General features: G+C 39.0%; 3 protein-coding genes across 5 annotated transcripts; 1 reads left to right on the forward strand and 2 right to left on the reverse strand.

Annotated features, from left to right (window-relative positions):
• Window positions 1-298: 298 nt before the first annotated feature.
• Window positions 299-1,821, reverse strand: fancf (FA complementation group F). 2 transcript variants are annotated; one of them, XM_079345735.1, is made up of 2 exons: window positions 1,717-1,821; window positions 299-1,431 (listed from the first exon to the last, which is right to left on the reverse strand). In XM_079345735.1, exon 2 carries the CDS (start codon window positions 1,419-1,421, stop codon window positions 384-386), a length of 1,038 nt encoding a protein of 345 aa, XP_079201861.1. In that variant the 5' UTR covers window positions 1,422-1,431; window positions 1,717-1,821; the 3' UTR covers window positions 299-383. The 2 variants fall into 2 exon arrangements, with proteins under 2 accessions (XP_079201861.1, XP_079201860.1); XM_079345734.1 differs by having other exon boundaries at window positions 299-1,436.
• A 557-nt stretch (window positions 1,822-2,378) lies between these two features.
• Window positions 2,379-19,644, forward strand: gas2a (growth arrest-specific 2a). Of its 2 annotated transcripts, none has more exons than XM_079345736.1 (8): window positions 2,379-2,648; window positions 6,125-6,294; window positions 8,600-8,730; window positions 11,770-11,911; window positions 13,088-13,151; window positions 13,257-13,455; window positions 13,546-13,653; window positions 17,479-19,644. In XM_079345736.1, the coding sequence occupies exons 2-8, from the start codon at window positions 6,150-6,152 to the stop codon at window positions 17,683-17,685; spliced, it is 996 nt and encodes a 331-aa protein (XP_079201862.1). In that variant the 5' UTR covers window positions 2,379-2,648; window positions 6,125-6,149; the 3' UTR covers window positions 17,686-19,644. The 2 variants fall into 2 exon arrangements, with proteins under 2 accessions (XP_079201862.1, XP_079201863.1); XM_079345737.1 differs by lacking the exon at window positions 2,379-2,648 and adding an exon at window positions 3,608-3,864.
• A 245-nt stretch (window positions 19,645-19,889) lies between these two features.
• svip (small VCP interacting protein) lies at window positions 19,890-23,496 on the reverse strand. The gene is made up of 4 exons (XM_079345738.1): window positions 23,014-23,496; window positions 22,732-22,782; window positions 21,841-21,954; window positions 19,890-20,942 (listed from the first exon to the last, which is right to left on the reverse strand). The coding sequence occupies exons 1-4, from the start codon at window positions 23,074-23,076 to the stop codon at window positions 20,928-20,930; spliced, it is 243 nt and encodes an 80-aa protein (XP_079201864.1). The 5' UTR covers window positions 23,077-23,496; the 3' UTR covers window positions 19,890-20,927.
• Window positions 23,497-24,746: the final 1,250 nt, after the last annotated feature.

The raw sequence follows: 24,746 nt of genomic DNA on the forward strand, positions 1-24,746 counted from the left end.
CTGTGAGCTGTGCATCTCTACTTCTGTTCAATGACATAATATACCTTCCTTTGTCATCAGGGGTTTGTTTAGATCTTGTACTGTGGAAAGTGTTTTACCCTTCAATGATACATATTTCATTTTTGGTCCTGGCCATTTTTTTAAATTTTGTTTCTTGGTTTACGTCTGTGCAAAATAAACAATAGAACTGGTAATATTATGACTGTAAACATCTGATAAGAGCTAAAGAAATATATAAAATGAGAAACTATTTGACATTAAATTCAAGTATCTGCTGCTTTCAACAATCAGTGCAGGATTATGAAAGTAATGTGGTTTAATGTTTACATATTATATATACAAACACAGTTTCAAGTCATTAACAGATAAAAAAAGACTGACAGTTAGCTGTTTAATGCTGACAGAAGATCTCCCCAAACACTCAGACCTCTGACTTCAAAGTCTCCATGTGACATGTTCATTGCGTTTAGCTCTTTTTCTACACCCTCCCTCAGTGAGGCGCAGGCTGAACACAGGGCCTTAAGGTGCTCCGTCAGCTTACAGTAGGACATGGCGGTTTGGTCTGCGCTGGTTTGAACCCATTCACCTTCAGTTAAGCTGAACTCCATATCAGAGGCCCACTTCTTCAGCACATCAAAGTATGCATCTTTAAATGTCTGGTGTTGTTTAGCCAGGTTTATTATATGAGTAATAGGTAGTGCAGAACACATGTGCTGTAGCAGTCGGTTTTTTCTCTGCAGCCAGTCCAGGAGAAACTCCTGTGAAGCAGTTTGTGCAGCTGAGTCTTCTGTTGTCAGCAGAGCTGCAGCGATGACCCGACAGAAGTGTTCTTCTTCTCCTTCACGTCCCTGGAGGACAGAGTCCAGAAAGTGCTCAGTGCGGCACGCTGCTTCACTGCCTTGGCTCAGCAAAGCCTCCACCCTCTCCATCAGCATCACCCCTTGCACCTGAGCATCAGCTCCCACAGCAGACACACCTGTGAGAGGACTCAGGACTTTACAAGCCGCTTTGCTTTCAATGACTCGGCTGCAGAAGCTGCTAACATCCTGACATTCACTCTGTTTGGTGTTAACAGGACCCACAGCGTCAAAGAGCATCTTAATGATGGAGATCGGCAGTTCAGGATTGTTCAAGAGCCCAGAGAGCAACATGTGTTGACAACGGGAGAGATCCGTGAAAGTCACTTCTGTGTATCCAGTAAAAGCAGCCGCTAAACTTTGATTCGTGAGCTGCAGGTGCTTCTCCAGTATCTTCCTTATAGCGGTGTTATTATGAAACCTTGAAAAGAGGATTTCACAGTACCGGGCCCAGTGAAAAGCTCGGGTCAGAGTTTGTTTATCCCACTGCTCTACCTCACAGCTGTGCGCAGCTACGGCCAGCAGCTCCGCCGAGCTCGTTAAGTTCTTCAACACCGCCTCCATGTGGCGCTATCTGCGCTTAAAGATCAGCCAGAGAGGGGGAGAAAGACTCAATTTAAACTGTACTCCAAGTTAACCATCCTCCGTCGACAACAAATGAAGCGTTACCAAGCAACCGCTTAGTTAGCAGGTTAGCTCGTTTTACATGAACGGCCTCAAGTCAACAAAACTGTTAAACAAGACTTCCGGTGGCACGTTTATTAACATGGTCATTTAATGAAACAGTACGTTTATGTTTATGATATGAGTATGCCTCATTTGTAAATGACTGGAAGTAAACATAGATGCGTTTACTCACTTGTCATTGCATTGCCAGGTTCTCTTCAGTAGCTGACGCTCATTCGTGCCGCTTTCTACACAGCGCATGCGCCACATGACTCAAAGATTTCCCCAACTTTCATTCCTTTCAAAATAAAAGCCAAATACAATGTTTTGACAGCCTACGCATGTGATCAAAAGAAATTGACGAAAACACGAACTCGGGTTTTCTATAGTTGACATTTTCAAGGAAACATAGGCCTAAATAATCAAAACATAATTTCCTCCATTATTCAGTAGTATTGTAAAACGTCCAATCTACTTTGAAGTAGACTACAGGACAAAAAAGGATAATAAAAAAAAAGATTTTCAGGATTCATATTTTGGATGTTTTTTTCTGCGACTTCACAACATGTTAGATGGATTAGAAATAATTTACAATTAATAAAAACGTAATTCATATTTAGCCTATACTCAAAGTAAACATAGCTGTGTATATATAGGCTACAGCCAGGAACAATCATCTTGATCAGATTACATGAGCACACAATCACACGCACACTCTAAGAAAAATCTACTAAATCAAGTGTGGCGAAGGATTGAATTTCTCGAGCTGACCTGCTGAATTGGGTCCAAAAATGTCATAATGAGGCAAAACAAAGCAGAGAGAGGAGGGAGGCAGTGCCAGCAGGATCAAACTTCCCTCCCACCTCCCATCAGCAGCAGCAGCAGCAGCGTGCTATGTGAATGTACATATGCGCGTGTGTATGTGTGTGTGTGCGCGCGCGCACGCGGTCAGATCCTTCTGCTAACGCGCTCTCTGAGAAAGACCTCCCCAGCCCACACTGGTGTAGTGTTTTGGAGACTAACCTGTGGGTCGATGCTCAGCGCTGTAAAGCATGAAAACTGGGACCCAGCAGCAAACAGGACGAGAGAGAGGAAGGTGCGCGACAAACGAGCTGAACCCTCAGGGTGAGCACAAACAACGAACCTTTATTCTAATCTCAACCAGAAATGTTCTGCTACTTCACTGTCAGATTAATGAGTTTTAAATTCCCTGTGCATCAGTGCATTTCGGTTTTTGCATGTATCATGTTGGCTACTTTTACTTTTATCACCCGTATTTAGTGTCTCCAGGGTGATGTGAGTTTAAAAACTATCTTTTGTAGCCTATTTGAAAGTTGTGTCTGAAAGTCCAGAAGCAGTTAATCTGCTTTTTTTTTTTGTTTTTCTCAAACACCATCTAATCTAATCACACAGAACCTAATTCTTCTCCTTTGCAGTCTTTTTTAATTAATTAGTGGCTGCTCTGCTGGATTTCAGTCATAACTCATCAGACACCCTCCCTTGATCCTATTTTCAGAGCGGTTAATGTCTGTTGTGGCTGTTTTTATTTGTGACAGTTGTACAGTTGGAGACAGCATTAAAGATTTATTACAGTTGTAAAATGAATGGGCAGGATAGTGTTTTAAAAGACCAAAACTACATCATGCAAAATCAGCTAATTGCACTAAATTCAGACACTGCCCTGGAAGATTTAACTCTTTAAGTAGTCATGACATATTGTTTGTTTAATGTTAGAAAGTATAGGCAAAAATTCTAGTTGATAGAACTATACACTATAAAACCACACATTCAAAGTGATACTGAATACAACACTGCCTCACAACACAGCATTTTCAATGGAATCATGCTTCTCTTGTTTAAATGGACAACTCTGCCTTAAGATAAGTTTGCTGTTGTAGAGGAGAAAGACACAAAGAAGCTGCAAGATTTTTCAGGACAGAGGCAGTCTTGTTTTTTTGCTAATTGATGTGATTCAGCGGTCTTGTTCCCATCCATATGCCTTTCCTGGAGCAATCTGCGGCCGACCGTGGCAGGTTATGATGACTTCACTGAAGTCACGAGGCTTTCCTGAGTGATAATATGTATAACCCTGAATTTGAATATCTTGGGGCTGGACTGTTTATCTTTTTTTCTGATTCAATTTCCGGGCCCTCTTTCATAATCTGAGTGTGATTCTGAAAATAACACTGGATTAAGCCTTGCAGAGTGGTGCTGCTGGCTGTGTTTTTGGCCTGCAGGTCAAAGGTCAGGCTGCAGTCTGGTGAGAGGTAACATGTATATTAAACAACAACTGATTGTTTCTTTGGGACTCCTTGTAGGAGAAAAACAAGGTGAAAATCAAGTAAGTTTGGTGTTTTGTTTTAATCCTACTTAGTTGAATACGATTTAGGGAAATTTACATCAAGATTGATTACAGATCTTTACAATTTAGAGTTTCTTTTTATCATGAATTTATCCAAAAAAGTGCCACAATTGTCTCAGACCTTTAAGGAAGTCCAAATGTTTTGACAGTGGAGATATATAAGATATTAAGTATCTAAAAAAAAAACAATGGAAGAATGAACTTTGAACCTTTAACCGTGCTTGGATCAGAAGTATGTTTTCATGTTGCCCATGTTTTTGCTTGCAGTGAGTGGTCATGAATAATTGACTCTTGTTCTATGAGACATCAGAAGTTGTCCCAGTGCCCTTGTTCTGTAGGTCAGCCTTCACCACAGTTGACATGGGAATGTAGCACCTGTGTGAGAGCTGAGCTCCACAGTTCAGTTTGTGGACACAGCCGAGAGCTCTTGTCTTTAGGAAGATAACACGACCTTGGTTGGACATCAAGGACCCGATGTCCAGTGTTGCACATGAGTGTGATTCGGTTACAGACAGACTCCACAGAGACCTCCAAATGTTACTTAGCTTTAAAGGTCAGATTCCTCACATTGTGATACACTCACTCGGTATTCAGAGGAAAATTTCAGCACTCTCAGACTATGAACTAATTGTTTCCCTCAGCTTCACCTACTTGTTTGAATACATTCTTTTCATGATTTGCATCATATTTCCTGATTCTCTTTTTAGATCACAGGGTTCCTGCTTGTTTTAAAATTTGAGGAAAAAACTTTTTGATGTCAAAACAAACAAAATAAACAGTAAACAAGTCTGGTGCAGTTTAAAAGCTGAAGTGCTTATGTTCTGACTAAGTTTCTTTTCTGCCACTAAACTTCAGCTGGTTGTCTCTTCTGATCTGAGGCTGTAGTAGAAAAGCTGTCCTGTAAGCCATTAAAAAAAGCCATGTACAGGTCCTTAGTATCAACGCAATGCCATCATCTCTAATCTCTAATGTCAATCAATCAGTTAAAGTAATAAATTACAAAATAAAAATGAGAGAAAAACCTGTACCAACAGTAATGAAATACAATGAGAATGCCATAAATGGATGATAATTATAAAAAAAACACTACTGTATTTGTTTTTTACACCTTTACTTGTGGAAAGATAAAGACTGTTTTGAACAGATGTATCTTTGTCTGCATCATTTTCATAAAGACAATTACATTCACAGCCACCACTCTGTAAGCCTCTTTATATTAAGTGTTGATGTGGGTTGTATCCTCTGCTAAAGCACATCTGGTGCCCAGTTGTTTTGTCAGTTACTCATTTGTCTAAAAAAAAAAATCCACTAATGGAGTGAGACTGGACCAAAAGATTTTCTCGTTGAAGCTTTTTCAGTGAGTCGTCTCACAAGTAGCTGTTGAATAGTTCTCTTAATATTGATGTCATGCAGTTCTTCTATCAGGCTGAAACATAAGGTCCGCCTCAGTGTGGGCTGGACTCGATTGATTAAGGCTGTATGATGGACTGAATCATAGAGTGTAGGGTGATCTGAAGGAGCTCTTTGTTCCTCTCTGCGGTTTGTTCAATAGAAGGCCTTTGGTGTAAAAGTGTCTCTTGTTCAGCGAAAAGATGGAGAGAAACTGCCCTTTCAGTGTCTCATGTCATCAGGTGGACTGGAAACTAAACCAGGATCTGGTCTGGAGGACAAAAGCACTCAGATATCCTTTCTCTTTTATCCTTTTCTCTTCCTGTTGCAAACATTTGGCATGAACATCAGCTGTCATCAAAGAATACTGTCGTGGTAATTTTGGATCATGAAAAAAAACAGAAACCTCCTGAAAGATTGATTGTTTTGATATATTATCATGATGACAGGAACCCTTGTTTAGTTGTTTCTCAAGAGCTTAAGTAAATGCAGTACAAAGCCAGAATGATTCATTAGTTTATATGATGGTTTTGTTTTGTGTCTCATCTTCAGTGTTATTGGGCGCCTGTATAAAATTGTCTTCATTACATACTAATGTAATGTAACATTACACACATTGATATTAAAACACATGCCAATACGTATGCTAAATACTGTAACTTAGACGTGCTAGAGGTGAAAGTATTCAACATATGTTCTAAATGGCTCTTTCTTTATGTTTTGATGTCTATGTTATTTATCTATATTTAGAGGACTTATGGCAACCTGAAATTGATGTCCTGTAGCTTCAAATTGTGTTATTGCTGTTGTTGTCTTTTGTTTAACTTATGTTCCTCCTCTCCCTCCTCAGACTGTCAGTAGTTTAGTAGGGAACCATGTGCAGCTCTCTGAGCCCCAAACAGACCAGCGGGCCCGGCCTTACAGACATGCAGCAGTATCATCAGTGGCTGTCCAGCAGACATGAAGCCAGTCTGCTGCCCATGAAGGAAGACCTCGCCCTGTGGCTCAGCAATATTCTCGGTAAGCAACATGACTCATCTGAAGATGTACTTCTATCTTTGTCTTCTATACATATTTGCTTTTTATTCAGTCTGTGTCCACTAACAGCTTTTAATGGCAACTTCAGATCATAATAAAGTATCATATAAGTAATATACTCATAGTTTAGATTACAATATAGATTTAATTTACTGTATAAAGATACGGTGGGTGAACATAATGATTTAATTTGAATTAAATATAGTCATAAAAAGTTGTAATATAATATTGCATTTCACAGTGCAGGTTTTTGAAACACTGAATTTTATCTTATTGCAATGATACATCTTGATTTGTGGTGCATTAATTACTTTCCACAAATTGCATCAACTTTGCCAACAAATACAAAGGCGCTGCTGTGATTTATTCAATACATTGTCCATGAAATAGCTTAGCTTGAAAAAAAAAGTCCTTGTCTTCAACAGTAATTGAACATGTATTGCTGATGCAAACATCTGTGGAAGGGGGCTGGAATCAATCTGAAACCTCATTACAATCTATTTTAAAGTCCCTAGCACTTGAACCAGATTCATTGGTCCCACCTGCTGCCATAGGTCCACCTTAAGTGACTAATGGTGTCATTAAGAGTTCTCGAATAATGCTTAGCCAGTGCTGGAGAATAAGCAGCAAAGGGGAAATCAGCAGCAGCTTTAAGTAAGGTTTCTATTGTCTAATAAATGACACTGTGTAGTGTTCATATTAAACAACGCAGACACTAAACAAATGTATGACACACTCCAAAGATCTGATTGGACATGAAATACTTAGATTTAATTGGATGTGTATGAAGAAAATTAAGTTAGAACATGATGCCTAAGTATGGTGGATGTAATCATGGGGTGGAAGTAGATTTGCTTATTCAAACAGTTATTAGTAATAAATAAGTTAAAGTTTTGGTTTTGTTTCTGATAAAGCTTCCTTTCAGCTTTTCTTTTTAGCTTTTGCTCCGCTGAAGAGAAATTAGTTTTCTTTATAACAAAACACAAATTCTCCAGATTCCTCCAATAGATCAGGTTTGAATTTGATAATCAAGTAATTGTTCCCTGGATTACTGGAGGCAAAATGTTAGTTAACATTGTTTTGTTAAAGTCTTTTAAGTCGAGAAGAAAGCAATCTACTTATGGTTTTAATTCTGAACATGCTTTTGGATTACGTGTAACTGGATTTAGTATATTTAGGATTATTTTTCTACAGGACCCCTGCAGATTGTATTCAGTGCTACAATCATTTCTCATATTTATTGGAAGCCAGTTAAGTTCTTAAACTTCCTCCCCACTGTGTTAATAACTAAAAAACAACTGGACTTTGTGTGTTTACATTGCAACCAGCTGATCTGGAAAGCTCTGGTCTGCAGAGCCTCGGGAGCAAGAACAAATAAATCTTTGGATGCATGTGTTTCAGGAGCATCCATGTGTTTCCAGTAAATACACAGTACACAGGACATGTGTTTGGTTTAAACCATGTTCTGTGTGTTCAAGAAAGAAGGCGATGACATGCTTACACGTCCAGGTGGGAGGAGCAATGCAGCGAATCGATGACTGAGTGGGAGATGGATTCTTGATCGTCCTCATGAGTCATATTGTTGTTGCAAGCAATTTATAGCACTCAGTATCAGAGTTTAGATGTTTCTCTGAGAGCCTCTGGGAAGTTTAAGTCTTCATTGAGCGAGAGAAAGTTTAAGCATATAAGACGGGAGCTCACTTACTATTTCTCAAGATTTCAATCTCTCTTTCTGGGCTCAATTACAACATTTGGAACTCATTAAATGTCAAATCCCCAAGACCCCTCCTCCTATAAGATGCAGAGAAGGGGTTTAAAAAAATCTCCCCGGGTTCTTTCCACAGACACCCCCCTGCCAGCACCTCCTCTTTCACGATGATCTAACTGAGAAGGAATGGTCGTCTGGAAGTCAGTCAACTGGATACCACATGTTGATCACTAATCTATTTCTGCAACTGTGCAGGATAATGAGACTTTACTGTGCACAGTATGACGCCCCCTTTTCATGTTACCCTGTCTATGTCACCCTATGGTACACTAACAAAAAAATCCCCTAAGTTTCCCATAAAGTCATGTTGTAATATTTGCACAATTGGATTCTGCAGTACTGCTTAAACCCAGCAGCACAGAGCCAAGCTCAATCAGCCTAGCAGTCTCCGAGAGTCAATAACATTGCATCTGGAAATTGAATTTTATATCCTTTTACAGTATATATATATTCTAAAATGAGCATTTTTATGTTGGATTTATGGCTTGACTCTGCTTTCTTTATGTGTCCCATGGCAAGATCTGGAAATCACTGCAGAGAGCTTCATGGATCGCTTGGACAACGGCTTCCTGTTGTGCCAGCTGGCTGAGACACTGCAGGAGAAGTTCAGACAGAGTAATGGAGCCTTGCTTTCACGTGGAAACACCAAGGTACAGAGAAACCTAAGGATAACAATGATCTGGTATAAAACAGTTAGAGTTAAAACAATAATGAGGAAGCTACATCTTGGCTTAAAGTGTTATTGGTTCAACTTTAAGTTTAAATGATTTGATAGCTGATTGACATTCAGATGAGATCTGCAATTTTGACAATAAGATGTTTTTGACTGACAACCGTATTCTTTTTTATCTGTTGAAACTATTCTCCTCTTCGATTTAAATGAAAAATATCAAATCCAGGCATGATAAGCAACATATGTTTACCTAGATCCCTGTTAATATTAGTTTTTCTGAGTGCCACATAAATGATCCATTCAAATCCCTGTCTCGGAGAGTTGACTCTTACAGGAAATAGCTATATACTCAGATCAATATGATCAATAAAAAGACCTCCAGTCTCAAAGGAATAGTTATATCTTTCTTAGAGTAAAACAGGAAAAGAGAGACACTGAATAAGTGTTAAATATATTATTAAGTAAGTTTAGCACAGACCATAAATCTTACAAGCAGCTCTACAATTTCAGAAACGTGTGCACAAAGAGAAGTATGGAAGATGGGGGTTGGGAGCTGTATTCATAAGAGGGCAAAAAAGGAAAAAGAAGAAGAAAAAAAAAAGGCAAAGAAAATATAAGCTTGGTTAGGACACATTAGTTGATGAGGCCCCACATCTCCTGTGAGAATTGGCAGGAGTGTGGAAAAAGTCTTTTGAGCTTTGACTGAAGGCTTAATGATTTAAATTTGGCACATGGGAATTCTTAACATCACGTCTTGTGTATTTGATTGTAATTTTTTGGTAACCCTGCACATTGTTCTTTGTAATTTAAATCAGCAAAATGTGCTATACGGTATAGTATTTTATAAGGTCGATTCTCCTAAACACAGACTGGGGAATAAATATTCAGATTGTGACAGCATTAGACCAACCACAACAAAGTTGGATTTCCTCCGCTTCTTCCTTCCAAATCAAGAGACAAAGAGAATGTTTTTTTCACTAATTCACCTTTCTTTCATAAAGTCCAAAGAGATACCACATCGAGAAAACAAGCATTATGTAGACCGACCAAACTAGTTTTCTTCAAAAATGAATGAAGCGTTTATAAAGGGTAAACAATTAAGTCCTGTAGTAGAATGGAAAATATGGTAAAAAATAATAAGGTATACATATTTATATCAAGTTATAGCTGTAAGACAGATGCATTTCCTCCACACATTTTATTATTAAGTATCTGTTCTTGTTTTCACATTGTGGGATTATATGTTGTGTGTGGCTGCACAGATGTGAGGAAAAAGGCCAGTGATCGTGGGACACTGAAATAGAGGAGCCCATTGATGGTGAGCAGAGAAGTCGTGAGACACATCGGAACCAAAGAAAACAAAGATAGTACTTTATCTTGAGCTGCGGGCTTCAAAATCAAACAAAGTCACATTATCATTTTCTCAAAGCGGTTTATTGTTATGTTGGCTACAGCTCCTATTAAGTGCTAACAGTTGAATTTTGTCATTAAAGATAAATCATGTTCTCCCTGTCTGATACAGTGTACACCATCTTTTATAGTTATAAGTCTATAATTCATGTTTTAAAAAAAGTGGCTTCAAGAGCTTATCATTGTCCTCTAAGCTGTAATTGTTTATTGTTTGTAGACCACTTTAAAGAAAATGTATGCCTTCTTTGAAGTCCTGTTATAAGTCACTGTGGCACTTGAGGTTGGACTAAGTGATTCCATGCAGACATTAATCCCTTTGTAGTTGCTATCTAACGTACATCTTCCCATGTAATTAGCTCAGTCAGTATCAGCTTCAAATGAATTTATGATGATATTGCTTCCTGTCTTATAACTGCCATGTGCCAAGTTCAATACACAACTCATGAACTGCTATCATTCATTTACTGGGACGTTTGGAAGCTGAACATATTAAACTTAAAAAATAGATTTCTTTTTCCATGAAATGTTGTGCATTGTTAGCAAGCACTGTGAGCCATAGAGAAACCAGCTCTGCCTGTCTGCTCTGTAGGTCTTGCTAGGTGGATTTTATAATGGAGAGACAGAGTTGTGATAGCTGTTTCCCCTTATTATTGATAAGCTAGGCTAACTTTCTGCTAGCTATGTACTGTATATATAACGTTCCTCAAGAAACCCAACAAGCATAATTCCCAGTGTGTTTAAATGTATATACAGCATTGCTAGCTTAGTCTGATTTTCTAAATACTGTATATTCTCCAGGTCTACATAAATATTAACGTTTAGAGACAGAAAATCATGTTACTTTTATGCTGCTTGAAACCCTTTTTGCCCTTGAAAAGTTGAACATCTCTTTGAGGCTTTTATGCACTTTTCTGAGATGTGAAAAGACCCCAGATAATCAGCAAGCCACCACAGAAATATTAACATGTCATTGTTATTGTTCAATCAAATGACATTGGCAAAGTAGTGGTCATTATCTCTCCAGGAGTGACAAGTAACCGAATAAAAGAAAGGATCACAGAAAAAAAAGTCAAAGAGAGAGAGACTGGAAAGTAAAGAAAAATACCCACGTAAGCCCAAATACCTTCAGCATGAGCTCATTGCACCTTTCTCATAGCACAGACGCAAATATCCTGCATAAAACCACAGCAAGGCACATAAATCTCCCCAAACCGACTGCGTGGGGGATGAATCCCATAAGTGTGTAATTTGATCCCCAATCATAGGAGGCCTGGTAAAGTAGCCTAACCCGCCATCTCCAATATTGATCAGTGTGGAGAAGGTCCTTGATCCTGAGCTGAAACCAGAGCTTCAGCAGATGGAGAACAAATCATTGTAGATCAAAAATGTGTGGCTCTATGTTTTGATGGGAATTCAGGGAGTAAGGCAGTACAAGTCGCCGTGGTGGATGGTTGTTTTGCTTTTGTCTGATACTTACTGAAAGTCTTTTATTGCTTTTTAGTTCTATTCTGAAAAGAAAGTAAGGGATATTCTTCATTTTAGGTACTGTAAAGAATTGTGTCAGCTACATGAAGATCTCCAACTCTTCTCTCTTTGTCTCGTGCAGAATATTCCCCATCAGAGGATACCATGTCGCCAGAGCGCTCCCTCCGGCTCCTTTTTTGCTCGGGACAACACAGCCAACTTCCTGTCCTGGTGTCGTAAGGTTGGAGTTGGAGAGACATGTCTGTTTGAGTCAGAGGATTTAGGTGAGAGTTCTCTTGTTATGTGACACATGAAACGTTTAAAAATATAGAACAAAAATGGATACCTATAAACAAGCCCAGCACATTAAGGTTTTGTCACCGAAGGCTCAGTTTTCGATCATCTGTGAATGGCGTAATCATACAGGTAGAGTGTCATGCAGGTTGGACTGCTTCCATCCCCTCCCCTTAGAGGACTAATATCATCAGTGTTTAACCAACTTATTTGACATCTGCAAAAAGCTCACAAGACAGCAGTCTGCAGGTAACACTGTTGTATACAACAGCTCAACCCATCATCAGGCAATGGGCATCTGCGCTCATGCACAGAATGTATGTGGTAAAACAAAGAGAGTACAGAAAAAAAGGATGTGTACATGAGAAAGTAGGCCAACACTATGCAAATGTTTTCCTCAGCCCATAGAAGGGACATTTAGCTCTCTTCCTCCTCAGCACACTCACCAGTTTGTTATCTACAGCATGCCGCAAATATGGACTTAGATATGATCCTAACAGTCAGACAAACAGCATGTGACACTGCCAAGGACAGAAATATGTAGAATATTTATGCATTCCTGTAATTTCTAAATGGCGCCTGGTTAACCATTGCTATGTAATGTAAACTATGCAGATCATTTTTGAAAGCAGCATTACACATACAGCGACATTTAAGCACTGCTTACAGTGCCGTAGCCTACAGAAGTATTTTTACAGCATTTTACGACAAAAATACTTAAGGAAACAGTAACAGCTGACTCTTGTCTTCTTTTTTGTTTCTCTTTCCTCTTTTGCTTTTTTTCTGGGTGGATTTATCAGTTCATCAATACATGTAAGAGCAGCAGGTTTGCTATCATGCAGTGGCTATTATGTCTTTAATGCATGGTGTGCTGTGTCACTTGTTTTTTATACGCTCTCTCGTTGCCTCGTCGCATTTCGGTCCACATTAGATTTAACAACTTAAACTTCACACATACTTTTCCACGCTGAACCGTACTCATTTTCATTTGTTTTGGAATCACATGATTGCATAGGCGAAAACCATTTGAATGCATGTATTTTGTTAACTCATTTTTGTTGTTCCTCTCACAATCCCACAGCCACTCATTCACACTCACCGCCGTATTTCAGAAACCATCCATGTACTTTAAATACCAAATGCTAAATCTCGATTTCTTCCTGTAGTTCTTCATAAGCAGCCACGTGAAGTGTGTCTCTGTCTTTTGGAGTTGGGAAGAATAGCTACAAGGTATACATTTACTTTTTATATTTCATATCCCTGACAACTTTTAAACTGCTTTTAATACAATTTCTTAATTCTAAGAATAACGGCACGTTTGTTTCCTTGGTCCAGGTACAATGTGGAGCCTCCTGGCCTCATAACTCTAGAGAAAGAGATTGAACAAGAAGAGAAAGCTCCTCCACCACCCCCGTCACCTGTACCCCCTGTGCAGCCCCTCTCGCCCTCCCCCTCCTCATCTCCTTCTCCATCTCCGACGCCGACCAAAGTCAGCTGCAGCAAGAAAAGTACAGGGAAGATGCTGGATGATGCTGTAAGCTAGCAGATGTTTATCTGTGGTTATGCTTTGACTTCTGAAATCAGGGTGAAAACATCTTTTCATATGTTTATCTTTGTTTTGCAGGTAAGACACATCGCTGATGACCCCCCCTGCAGATGTCCAAATAAATTCTGCGTGGAGAGACATTCACAGGGTCGATACCGTGTTGGAGAGAAGATGCTTTTTATTCGGGTAAGTTTATCACAACCATGTTTAGATTAAAAGCTGACAGTCTAAATACTAGTGGTTTGAAATAGTGAGGAAACACCAATATAGAAAAATAGAAATAGAAATTAGTTTTCGCAAAGGCTGAATGAATGTAGTTTGATAAAAAGTGTAATATTTTTCGCTGAATTATAGTGAAGTAGGCTATAGGCTTACTGTTGACCAAATCATTGGAGTTACTATGTTTCACAAAATGATGAAAATCTTTCAAAAATAACACTGCTTTTATAGTGTTGCTGATCTATTTAACATCTTTTTTATTAATGGATGATTTTGGGGGAGGAAACAATACCATCTCACATTACAATAAAAACCCCCTCTCTGCTCCCTCAGCATATGGTGTGTACTTGGGTTTGGCTTTGGGATGAAAGTAACTCTTTGTGTGTGGAGAGCCCCCCTTTGCTGTGAGCTTTCATTTACTGGTGATGGTATTCTGACAATGTCTGTCTGCAGCCAAACACAATGTGGCTTACTGGCTGTAAAATGAAATCACTCCCACACATTTCCATATGGTCCGATCACCAAATAGTTATTACTAGGAGAAAAAAATCACTAAGCTGTATCCCTTAAGTCTGTTGGTAGCAATCATTACATCTCACCATCACAATGAGTTTAATTGTAGAGGAAACGTTATTGGCTATGCCTGAGCAATGGAACAATGAGAACTGGAGAAAAATAAAAAGAGGCTCACTCAAATTAGAGATGAAGCATTAGTCCACCTGGGATCTGGTTCCTTGGCAACCCATAACTATGATGAACACCTCTGTGAATGTGTTTCATGCTGTTAGTATGCTCAGAATGTAAAGACATTTAGAAAAATTAACTCTTGGATGTCCTCTGCTGTCAGCTAATTATACTGCAACCACTGATATAAAATCCTTACCAAGTAAAATCTCAGTCTCTGGAAGGTAGTTTAATTACAATTATATCCAACATTTTCTTTGGATATAATTGAAGCCTTAATTTCCTCCTCAATAAACAACAGTTTCTGTTATTCTAAATAAATATCATCACTGGATACACTGAAGGCTTCAGTATTCAAGGTGTTGCTGAGCAACCAAGGACAAGTGTCTCACAGTGTTGATGTGATGCATTCCATTTTACAACATATTGTCATCACTGCCGATATCAAGTCAAGTAAAATTTATTTTTATATCAATACAATTTACAAAATGTCCTCAAAAGGCTTAGAGAGGATAGATGCAACAAGAGACATTTACATTACAGGAAAATGTTTTTCTTTAGATTAGTACTACCACTACTTATTAAAAAATGCCTAAAAGACCAGGTTAAGAATAAGGAGTTTGCTTTTGGTAAAACATACTGCTCCTTTTCTGTCTATTTTTCCTCTATCAGTCCAATAATGCACCATATTCTTATTTGTGTTTGAGTACTGTATTGTTGCCAGCAAATGTAATAAGAGTGTACTCAAAGACAAACAAACATAATTCAATTTCATGCACAAATAAAACAGAAAAACTCATGAAAAACAAAAGTGGAATGTAAACATACAATACACGTTGTACATGCTGTACAAATTGGACAGAATCACCCGTTTTAAAATTATTTAGATTTTACATGTGACTAAAGGTTTTATTAGCCCCAGTTACTGAAAGTGAGAAATATCATTTGATCAGGCTTCATAAAGTGTTAAACCTCTCTTCCTCTATCTCTCAGACAGCTTGCTTTGCAGTCAAGATGCTTTAATTAAAATTCCTGGGATGGTTTTGCCCCCCAGCAGCTGTGAAAAAAGCATGAATGCAGTAACGGCAAGTCTCTGTCTGCACATGACAACAGAGTATAGTCTGGTCCACAATAATTTTCTCTACAGCCTGAGAGACTGACCTTCTCAGCTCCTGCAATAAATGAGGTGGTTGTAGTCTCAACAAGGGGGCAAAGTAGCATTGCTGTGTTTGTGAGAAGTGCTGTCCAAGCTCAGCCCCGGGCATCCGTTCCTCTCTGGGCTGCAGAGGAGGAAGAATGGGCCCTAGCAAGGGTCTTGTCCCAAAGCAGCGTGATTGAAACCCCTCTGCATCACACAGGTCCATTAAAACCACAGTTACAAAGCCTGAAGGCCTGGAGCTGCTGATTGGACACGTTGCCCCACTGGTGCCCCCTTTGATTGATTCATGTAAGAGGCTTATAAATGTTGCATGTTTGGCTGCTGGAGGCAGAAAGCTTCATAATGGCCCAGAGTAAGGTGACAATCTCTCGAGGTAGCCTTTTTTTTATCAAGCTATTTAGTTTGTTATTTGTCAGAAACAATCGTTTTCTGTTTGTGTTTTCAAAGACAGATATATCCTCTCAGTAGTCTTTGTAATAAGCTTTTTATTTGATACTTCTTCTAACAAGGATGTTCTACCGGTTTGCTTTAGTTGAGGTGTAATGATGTGTTTATGAGGCCAGGGTTTTGATGGGACTCCTTGGTGAGCCAGGCGTGCTCTATGTGCACTCTTATAGGTATGTGAATGTCTTGAGCTTCCAATACACAACAGCTTTTATTCTCCATCTCCCGTTTCTAATGGCCAATGTTGCCATGGTACCCAACCTTGAGAATGTGCTCTGATGCTGCAGGTGGCGTCCTTTTAAAGCAAAAACAGTACATGGAACGATGAATAAACACTGTAAATTCCCTGGTTAAGCAGAATGTATGGTGTAAGATTAGGATTAGATTGCTGAATATTATAGCAATGCTAGCAACCTAATCAAGATATGTCAATGTCAGTGTGTTGACCTGCATTTACCATCTTGGTCCAAATTAAAATATCTAAAAAACTATGTGACGGACTGTCATGAAATTGTGTATAGACTGACGTGGTCCAAAGAGGGTGAAGCTGAATGACTTTCTGACTTTTACTGAGGCAGCAGAAGCTTGACATTTTTGTTTTCTTATTGCTGTAAAATCTTGATAAATATTTGATGGATTGCGACCTTTAGAACAGAGTTTCTTGCTGCTCAGAGGAAGAATGGTGTTGAGCCTCTGACATATCTCTTGGCTTAAAAACCAGGAGGTCAGATGTTTTATTTAATCAGTAAAATATTTTGAAAGCTACCAATAGCATTGGCACAAACCTTTAGACACGCATTTGTTGTTTCTGTGAAGATTAATCCTAATGATTTTGGGGATCTCATCATTTCTTCTGTTATCCAACCTTGAGGTTTGTATTCAAGGTGTTTATGGAAGTCTTTCACAGATATTTAATGAGTTTCAATGGAACTTTGTTCCGACATGCACGTTCTCTTCCAGCTGAAAGGTGATGTCACAAAGTGCCTTATGTCCTCCCTTACATGTAGTGCAATGACCAGAACAAAATGTGTCAAATATTCTGACCTGGACAATCACATCAACTTTCACTGATTAACAACTGGTTAACATTAGCTTCGTAGCATTCAGATTATAAATGTCCTAACACCCTAATATTAACAATTAGCTCAAAGCATTGCTTTGCTCACATAGCCACCTGCATGTATGAAGACTCTTGTTAGAAATATAACTCCAAAAATAAAACAGTGAGATGAATCAAGGATTCTGTGTTTGGCCCCAGATTCTACATCCCCACACTAGGCTGGTCAGAGATGGTGAAAGCTTCTCTCCAGGGACATCAACCAGTTCATCAATCTACTCATACATCAAAGCCAAATGTAACTGTTCATTCTACTACTGCCTGACAAGGAAAGCTTTAATCAGGGAAATTACAATGATCCCAGGAGGGCTCAACATGAACCATTTAAAGCTCCTCTATTGACACAAAGACATCAGAAGTGACACTATAATCCTGTTTCTCTCTGCAGATGCTGCACAACAAGCATGTGATGGTGCGTGTAGGTGGAGGCTGGGAGACCTTTGAGAGCTACCTGCTGAAACATGACCCGTGCCGCATGCTCCAAATCTCCCGAGTGGAGGGCAAGACTTCCCCTGTCAGCAAGTCCCCCAATATTAAAGACCTCACCCCTGATAGCTACCTGGTCGTGGCAGCTCACTACCGCAGCAAGAAGTGAAGAGAAGAGACTGCACAGAGCCAATGATAAAAAGACACAGAGGAGGACTTCTTGCCATTGTTTACTACCAAATGGATGGAGCTATAAAACAAAACCCTGTTGTTCAACATATATCGTAACTGCAGGTGCAAGAACATTTATGTAAGGCAGAGAAAGAAAATTCTGTCACGTGTTTGAGTGCAGAATCACTCTAGTATGCCCATAAAATGTATTTTATTAAGTTTTATACATCTGATAACAGCTTTGAAATATGCCTACTGTATAATGTGTTAAGTGGGTAAAAGGTGTACAGTAAAGCTCTTTTTTTTTTTTTTTTTAACTTTTTTAAAACTTTTTTCTACTTACTACTTGTATTTTAAGCAATATATCTCTTTTAGTAGGTCCTCTCCTTGATTTATTCCAAATGGTCCGTTCAAGTTGTCGATCGGGCCCGCATTAACAGACTGTATCGGACATATTAGAAAATGAACTTTTCTGGAACTTATCAGAGTAGGTTTTCTTTTGTAATAGTATACACGTAACATATATAATAACTATAATAATAATAATACATTTTATTTCACTTTACATTCATAAATCTCAAAGTGCTTCAGAGCTTAAAAGAATTAAAGAGTTGTTTAAACATAAAACATCCAAAAGAGAAATTAGCAGAAGGCTTTTTTAAGGGATCCTGATGAGGAGTGCATTGCAGTAGTCCAATCTGGAGACACTGTGGACAAAGGCGTGGACGAGCTTCTCTGCATCTATTAGGGTGAGTGAAGGGCAGAGTGGTTGTGGGTGTCGTAGTTGAGCTGCTGGTCCATTTTAACACCCAGATTAGAAAAGGGGATGTTTTGGCCAAAGAAAGTGATATTGGTGATGGGGGAGGAGCGGAGATGATGTGGTGTGCCGGTGAGGATGGCTTCAGTTTTGGGGCAGTTAAGTTGGAGAAAATTGAGCTTCATCCACGCCTCCAGGCAGATGGTCAAAGTGGATGTTAGCAGGGGGGAGGAAGAAGTGGAGGTGGTTTTTATGTACAGTTCTGTATCATCAGCATAGCAATGTTGGGACAACCCATCCCTGCTGATGACACTGCCCAAAGGGAGCATGTAGATGGAGAAAAGGGTAGGGCCCAACACTGGGGGGCACTGCCGGTGACATGGTGGGTGTGTGACACACACGATTCTGCTGGTGAGGTATGAGCTGAACCAGTTGTGTGTATTTCCTGTGTGTCCTGTGGTGTATTGCAGGAGGTGGAGGAGGATGTCGTGGGCAACTGTAAATGTGTGTCAAGCTAGTTGACATTTTTGGCAAAGACATTGTCTTGCTCCATTGTTTTTATTTTCCTGTTTGGCTCACATTGTCAAACTTCGTATCTTTAAAGTGTGCTGTTTAAATGGATATGCTCTCGTTAGCATCGCACTAAAGTCAAAGTAATTTCAACATAAACATCATCCTTTGATCACTGCAAAATCTTTCCAAGAAACCAAAAATGTGTCATAAAATATTGACTTTTTTAATGTGTTCTTTATAGGGCTGACACAATGAAGATTGTATTCATGTTTAACTCTATCAAACAAATCTATGCAAAGAAAATTTAACTATAACTGTTTTTAGTAATTTTGCAGACTGGATTTTATCTGTTTTATACACTTTTATTTTAATTACACAGATGATCACCTGTCCAAGATGCAGTTTGTACTTAAAAAACACATTGATTCATGGTTCACATTAACAGTATATTCACATATCACTCTGATTATTTAACAGGTTGTATGGTTCTGACCTCTCAAGACTGAGATCATTGAGACTTCATGAATATAGTCCAATAATTGCTTTCTCAAAATCTGTCCTGTGATGTAATCATTTGCACAATTGTTAATGTCTATGCAGAGTAACCCAAAGAATTGTTTGAGATGTGCGAGTGCAATTTCTGTTCAAGATGTAAGTTTTCAATAAATGGTTAAATCTTTCAAGTGAGCAACGTGAACTACTGTAGTTTATATATACATTTGAAAATGTGTCAGCTTTGAGATTAAAACTTATTTCAAGATAAAACAAATATTTGAATGTTAAACTGCACTGATGAGAAACCAACATGGAACAGAGTATATCTTGAATGCAGCATGCTAAAAATGTACTGCTGATTATTTTAACAAACATCCCACCTGGTCTTGACTCATTTCCAAGATGTAGCAGATGTATTCATAAAGGCCAAACAAGAGTAGCAGAAATGTGATTTATTGTAGTAAATAACATTGGCTGGATTCTCTGTTTTTACAAAATGTTTAAAGCACCGGAAGCATTAAGGATCAAGTGAAGGCTGTAGAAATGCACTCATTTAATCTACTTCACTACATACGCACTACAAACCTTTTTTTCTGTTTCCATCTTGTTTGACAAAAAAACTTATTTTACAGCACTGTGAGCAGACATGGTAGCTGTCCTCCAAATGCAGACACATTGTAAATAGATCTCTAACAATAGCTTCTGTTTGTCATATGGCATCTCAAAAACACATTTCATAACTTATTTAAATTAAGCAGGCTTGAGTATGTTTTGCAAACATTGCAACAAACTCAAACTGTGCAGATATATAATAATGACTTCTGAAAGCGGCAATGACAAAGAGCAGCCCAAAGTGCAAAGTCTGGGTGCACAAGGTCAATCGAGACATTTTCTGTTTGCACCAGTCATTGTGTTGCCAACAATCAAAGGTGAAGTAATAAAAAAGTCAGAAAGGTGCTCATTACTGTGAACTAATTCTACAGTAAACTCACTCCAGGTTCTTTGTAAACATTAACTGTGTGTGAACTGTGAAATGTGTTGTATGCATAACAGACTGTGGATATAGTAATCAAATGTAGTAACAATACGTTAATGTAAAGGAGGAGATCAGTCACAGGACTTTATAATAATAAAATGTATGTTACCTAGTCTAAGTCACTGTAAGACTGTTTTATCTTCACCCAATTCAACTCATACAGCAGGAAGTGGAACTGTTTGAATGTTTCGGTGTCGGCCCTGCCTTGTCCAAAGTTTCAAAGCCGTTGTGTAACTTGGCAACAAGTGGGAGATCCCTGCCCTCTGTAATCACTTCCGATTGTTCTGCATGAGACATGACAACCGTCATAAAATCGTCAAAGAAATTAAAAATAAATCAAACATGGACAGCAGATCAAACATCGCTCAGGTCATCTTGCATCAAAACTTCATGTTTTTTTACTTCTTAGTCGAGACTTCAGGTTTTACCCTCTCCGTGTTCAGCCCACCTGCCACTGTGGAGAAGAAAGGAAAAATAAATCATCAGAACAATGTGCAGTCTCTGGGACATCCCCGACTTGGGATCAATAAAGGATTATCTTATGGTACACCCTCTAATGTTGCAAACATACACTTGCTTTTAACGCTACAGTTCCACTAAGAGTCCTTAGGAAAGACCCTGAACCCAAACGTCTGCGTAGCAGTGTGTGAATAAGTACGACTGTTGGGCAGTTGAGTACTTTATGTAGCCACTTCTGCCCTCAGTGGTGAATGTGGTGTGAACAGGACTAGAAGTGCTTTGAAAGTCGATTTACATCTTAAATAAGAAGTGGCTAAGAGTCAACTGCATGATATGGATAGTTCAAGACTAAATGAGAGTGAACATACATTAGTAATATGATGTCCAGCGTAGTCAGGAACAAGTCCCCACAATTGAATAGTGAAAAAATGCACAGCTGGTGAGCAGTGGATGAACATGGACAAGAAACAGACATCTGTATTTACTGTAAGTGTAACTTTATGCTGCATGTACTCTTAGTACGGGAGCTAATATGTGTTATTTACTAATTAATTCAGATCCAACACAATTATAAGAAACGCTCTAACTAAAGCGAGAACTGTATGAGTAGTTTGCGTTTGCCAGTCTGAACACTGAGACAGCAGTATTATTTCAAAAATGGTGTTCTTATACCAAAGAACAATCATTCTTTACCCCGTGTTTATGGACAGTTGTTTGTCAGAGCTCGCAAAGCTTCAGTTTGGAGTTGTTGCATTAGTGTAGGAGGCGTCGAAGTAACCAGCTCATCACGTAAACTAATGTTGGAAAATCTCTTTCATTAAAACCATGAATGATTCTCTACAGTATTATCTTATCCCAAATCACACTACTTTTAGCATAAATACAAAACTTACCTTTAACCCACCGCCTCCAGAAACAGAGGTGGTCATCTCCTGTTTCTCAATTTCTTCTTGTTTTTTCCTTTTCCTCTCGACTGCTTCTGGATTTTTAACACCCCTGTATGTTGTCTGAAAAAATAGAGAGGATTATTATTGTGTACTAAAAGGTTAATGCTTTAAAAAATAAAATGGTTAACATCTTTTTTTTTTTTTTTAAACACATACAAGTGGTATAACATGCATGTTTTTCAAAACGATGTATAATCCATTTTTATCGGGAGAAGCAGAAAGCTTTCTTTAAATCACAACTGGGAAAAAAAGCATCCAACTCCCAAACATGGCAACTCAGATAAAGGATGAAGCAGCTGACTGAATGGTGAGTGTGGGTTAGGACTCAAAGCTCTCATCTGCAGTAGTAAGGTGTGAATGGTAATGTGTCCGGGGACTTGAGGGTGGAAACAGTGACTTGGGGCAAACAGATGTGGTAGTCGAGACAAATCCAGAAGGAGGAGTTTTCAGTCTGGTCCATGTATACTTACCTTGACACTACTTTGGCATGGCTCTTTCGGGTTTTCAAGTGGATTTTCTGTGCAATAAAACATTACTCACCACACTACAAAGTGCATCTCTCTTGAATGGGTTGCATCTAACAGGTGGCAAATGTGTTTCAAGTTACATCTGTTCAATTTCCCTCAGGATCAATTATCTATCCATCCATCCATCAGTATAACCTCACATTACAAACTTCATTCTATACTAAATTTTGCTAGATGGTAAGATCTAGTTTAGTTGTTGAAAAATAATTCATTATTAGATACTTGTTTTAACTCATCTGACTCTTATGTATGTTTAAAAAGTATGTTATCCCCCTGACATAAACGAGAAAGCCTTTTTAACTTCACTTACCTCTTTCTGTCTCTTCTCGGCAGCCTCGGCTAATTGTCGCCTTCTTGTGTCCTGAAAAGAAGCAGAAACTTTGAACGATGGAGGAGTCAGAAAACAGGATGCAGACATGTGTGTGAGGCCTGGAACATATTTCAAATGTCTGAGTTTACTAAACACAGGCGACGCCTAACAAGGCCTATTGTTGCCCCACTGTTTAAACGAGTAGCGTTAGGTTTATAAATAAATGTGGATTTCATACAACATCTATAAACACGGCTGTAGATGTGGGTTAAATGAACTTACAGGATCAGGGGTGACAACGACGTCGTCCGCTGCTCCACCAAGGCACGGCAGGCACATCCCCATACTTGACGGTTTTATTAAGGCAATAGTAAGCCGCTGATAAAAGTGAGTTTACGGTTTCTTGTATTAGCTCAATAAACCAACTTTCTTCCCAGCTGGTGATTTAAACCAGTTGGATTTATTATGCTGATAGTTAAAGCAGCTGTAGCTTCCCCTCCCAGCTGCTGTCACGTCGTCTAGCATAACGTTACCGTTAATGCTACTGTAACGGTAGCATTTTGGCTAACCGCTAGCTCAAACTACAGTACAAATCCAGCTAACTTTTGGAGAAGCCTCAGTAAATTACGCCCCCCGTAAAAACTCTCATTTAATCTGTTCTACATTAGGAACATATATGCGTGATACTACTTTGAAACCTAACCAAATATCTTCTCTCTGAGTCTGTTTCGGTCACAGCTCGGTGATGCGTTCAACGACAACACGCTGAAACATGTTCATCAAACGCTTTTATCTGGTTACAAAAGTAATCCCGATCAAAACAAGGGTACTTGTACTTGCTGTATGATGAGCTTATTCGCGTTATTTTGTAAGCAACAGTGTTTTTATTTTCAACAGACTTTAACACTTTGCGTTTTACATGTAATCTCGTAGAGTATTTTATGAAGCGGATTGTGAATGCAGCTCACGGTTCAGCTCGTTAGTTTGCCCTACAGCACCACCGTGTGGCCAAACTGGTTCATTGCTATAATATTAACGAGGTCGTTGCATTGGATTCCACTTACACCTGTGTACCACGATAGGTAAGCCTACAGAGGGAATTGGGATACAACATTATTTTTACAGTCTATGGATACAACATGGTAAGATGTCCTGACGTCGTTACCCTACAATTATACAAGAGGCGAAGTAAAATTTAAATTTGACAGTGTGAAAGAAAAGTCAGTATGGTGAACCAAGGATAACATTAAGCTTAGACTACATAAAATGTAGGCTACATTTATAAATCTGGACGCAAACCGAAATGCGATTTTTGAATGAAAAGTAGAAGAGAGTGCATTCAAAACCTCTATGACTGATGATTGGTATGGACTAGACTAGCAATCCAGATGAAATAAAAAAAATAAAAATAAAACAATCTGCCACACGAAAAGGATTTGCGTTAAGTCTTTTTGAATTAACCTATTCTTCACAGCAGTGTAATTAACGCACATGGTAGCATGATTATGTCAGTGTAAACTATCAGATCCAAGTCAAAGCTCCTTATGGGACTGGACATGTTCTTTCCTTTTGTAATAATCTGCTGTCAACCCCATAGACTAATGAGAAACCAACATGTGGAGTGAGCGAGGCTCCATACAGCAGGCATTCCGTCCAGTCAATACTCTCCAATCAATACCCTGAGAGTTTTAATGTAGCACCCCGCTTAACGAGACAACACTTTGAAACTCCACCCATCCGTCTTCTCTGCACCGCCCGGGAATACTTGACAGAGCGACGTGCACTGTGGGAATGGCAGGTTCATGAGCTTGGGTTTACAGCTTTTGTAGTTCTTCAAGTTGTTAATCCGAAAACTTCTCTATGGAGGATTCGTACTGAAGGTGCAGGTATATGCAATGGAAGTGAAGGTGTCTCAGGCGCTGGGCAGCTCCTCAGGTAGGTTAAACTCACTCCTGAAGGAGAACACAAACAGGTAGGCTGGCTGGTGAGAAAAGATGAATGAAACTGCAGCTATA

Source organism: Symphodus melops (assembly GCF_947650265.1).
Source record: "Symphodus melops genome assembly, chromosome: 6".
In the NCBI taxonomy this organism is placed as follows: Eukaryota; Metazoa; Chordata; class Actinopteri; order Labriformes; family Labridae; genus Symphodus; species Symphodus melops.

Excerpts from the sequence above, each read along its gene's own strand:
- fancf (XM_079345735.1), bottom strand. The coding sequence starts at position 1,421 with ATGGAGGCGGTGTTGAAGAACTTAACGAGCTCGGCGGAGCTGCTGGCC.
- gas2a (XM_079345736.1), top strand. The coding sequence starts at position 6,150 with ATGTGCAGCTCTCTGAGCCCCAAACAGACCAGCGGGCCCGGCCTTACA. Across the intron at positions 11,912-13,087 it reads GTTTGAGTCAGAGGATTTAG|TTCTTCATAAGCAGCCACGT; the intron begins GTGAGAGTTCTC and ends TTCTTCCTGTAG. Across the intron at positions 13,152-13,256 it reads TTGGGAAGAATAGCTACAAG|GTACAATGTGGAGCCTCCTG; the intron begins GTATACATTTAC and ends TCCTTGGTCCAG.
- svip (XM_079345738.1), bottom strand. The coding sequence starts at position 23,076 with ATGGGGATGTGCCTGCCGTGCCTTGGTGGAGCAGCGGACGACGTCGTT. Across the intron at positions 22,783-23,013 it reads TCGTTGTCACCCCTGATCCT|GACACAAGAAGGCGACAATT; the intron begins GTAAGTTCATTT and ends GCTTCTTTTCAG. Across the intron at positions 21,955-22,731 it reads CCGAGAAGAGACAGAAAGAG|ACAACATACAGGGGTGTTAA; the intron begins GTAAGTGAAGTT and ends CTATTTTTTCAG.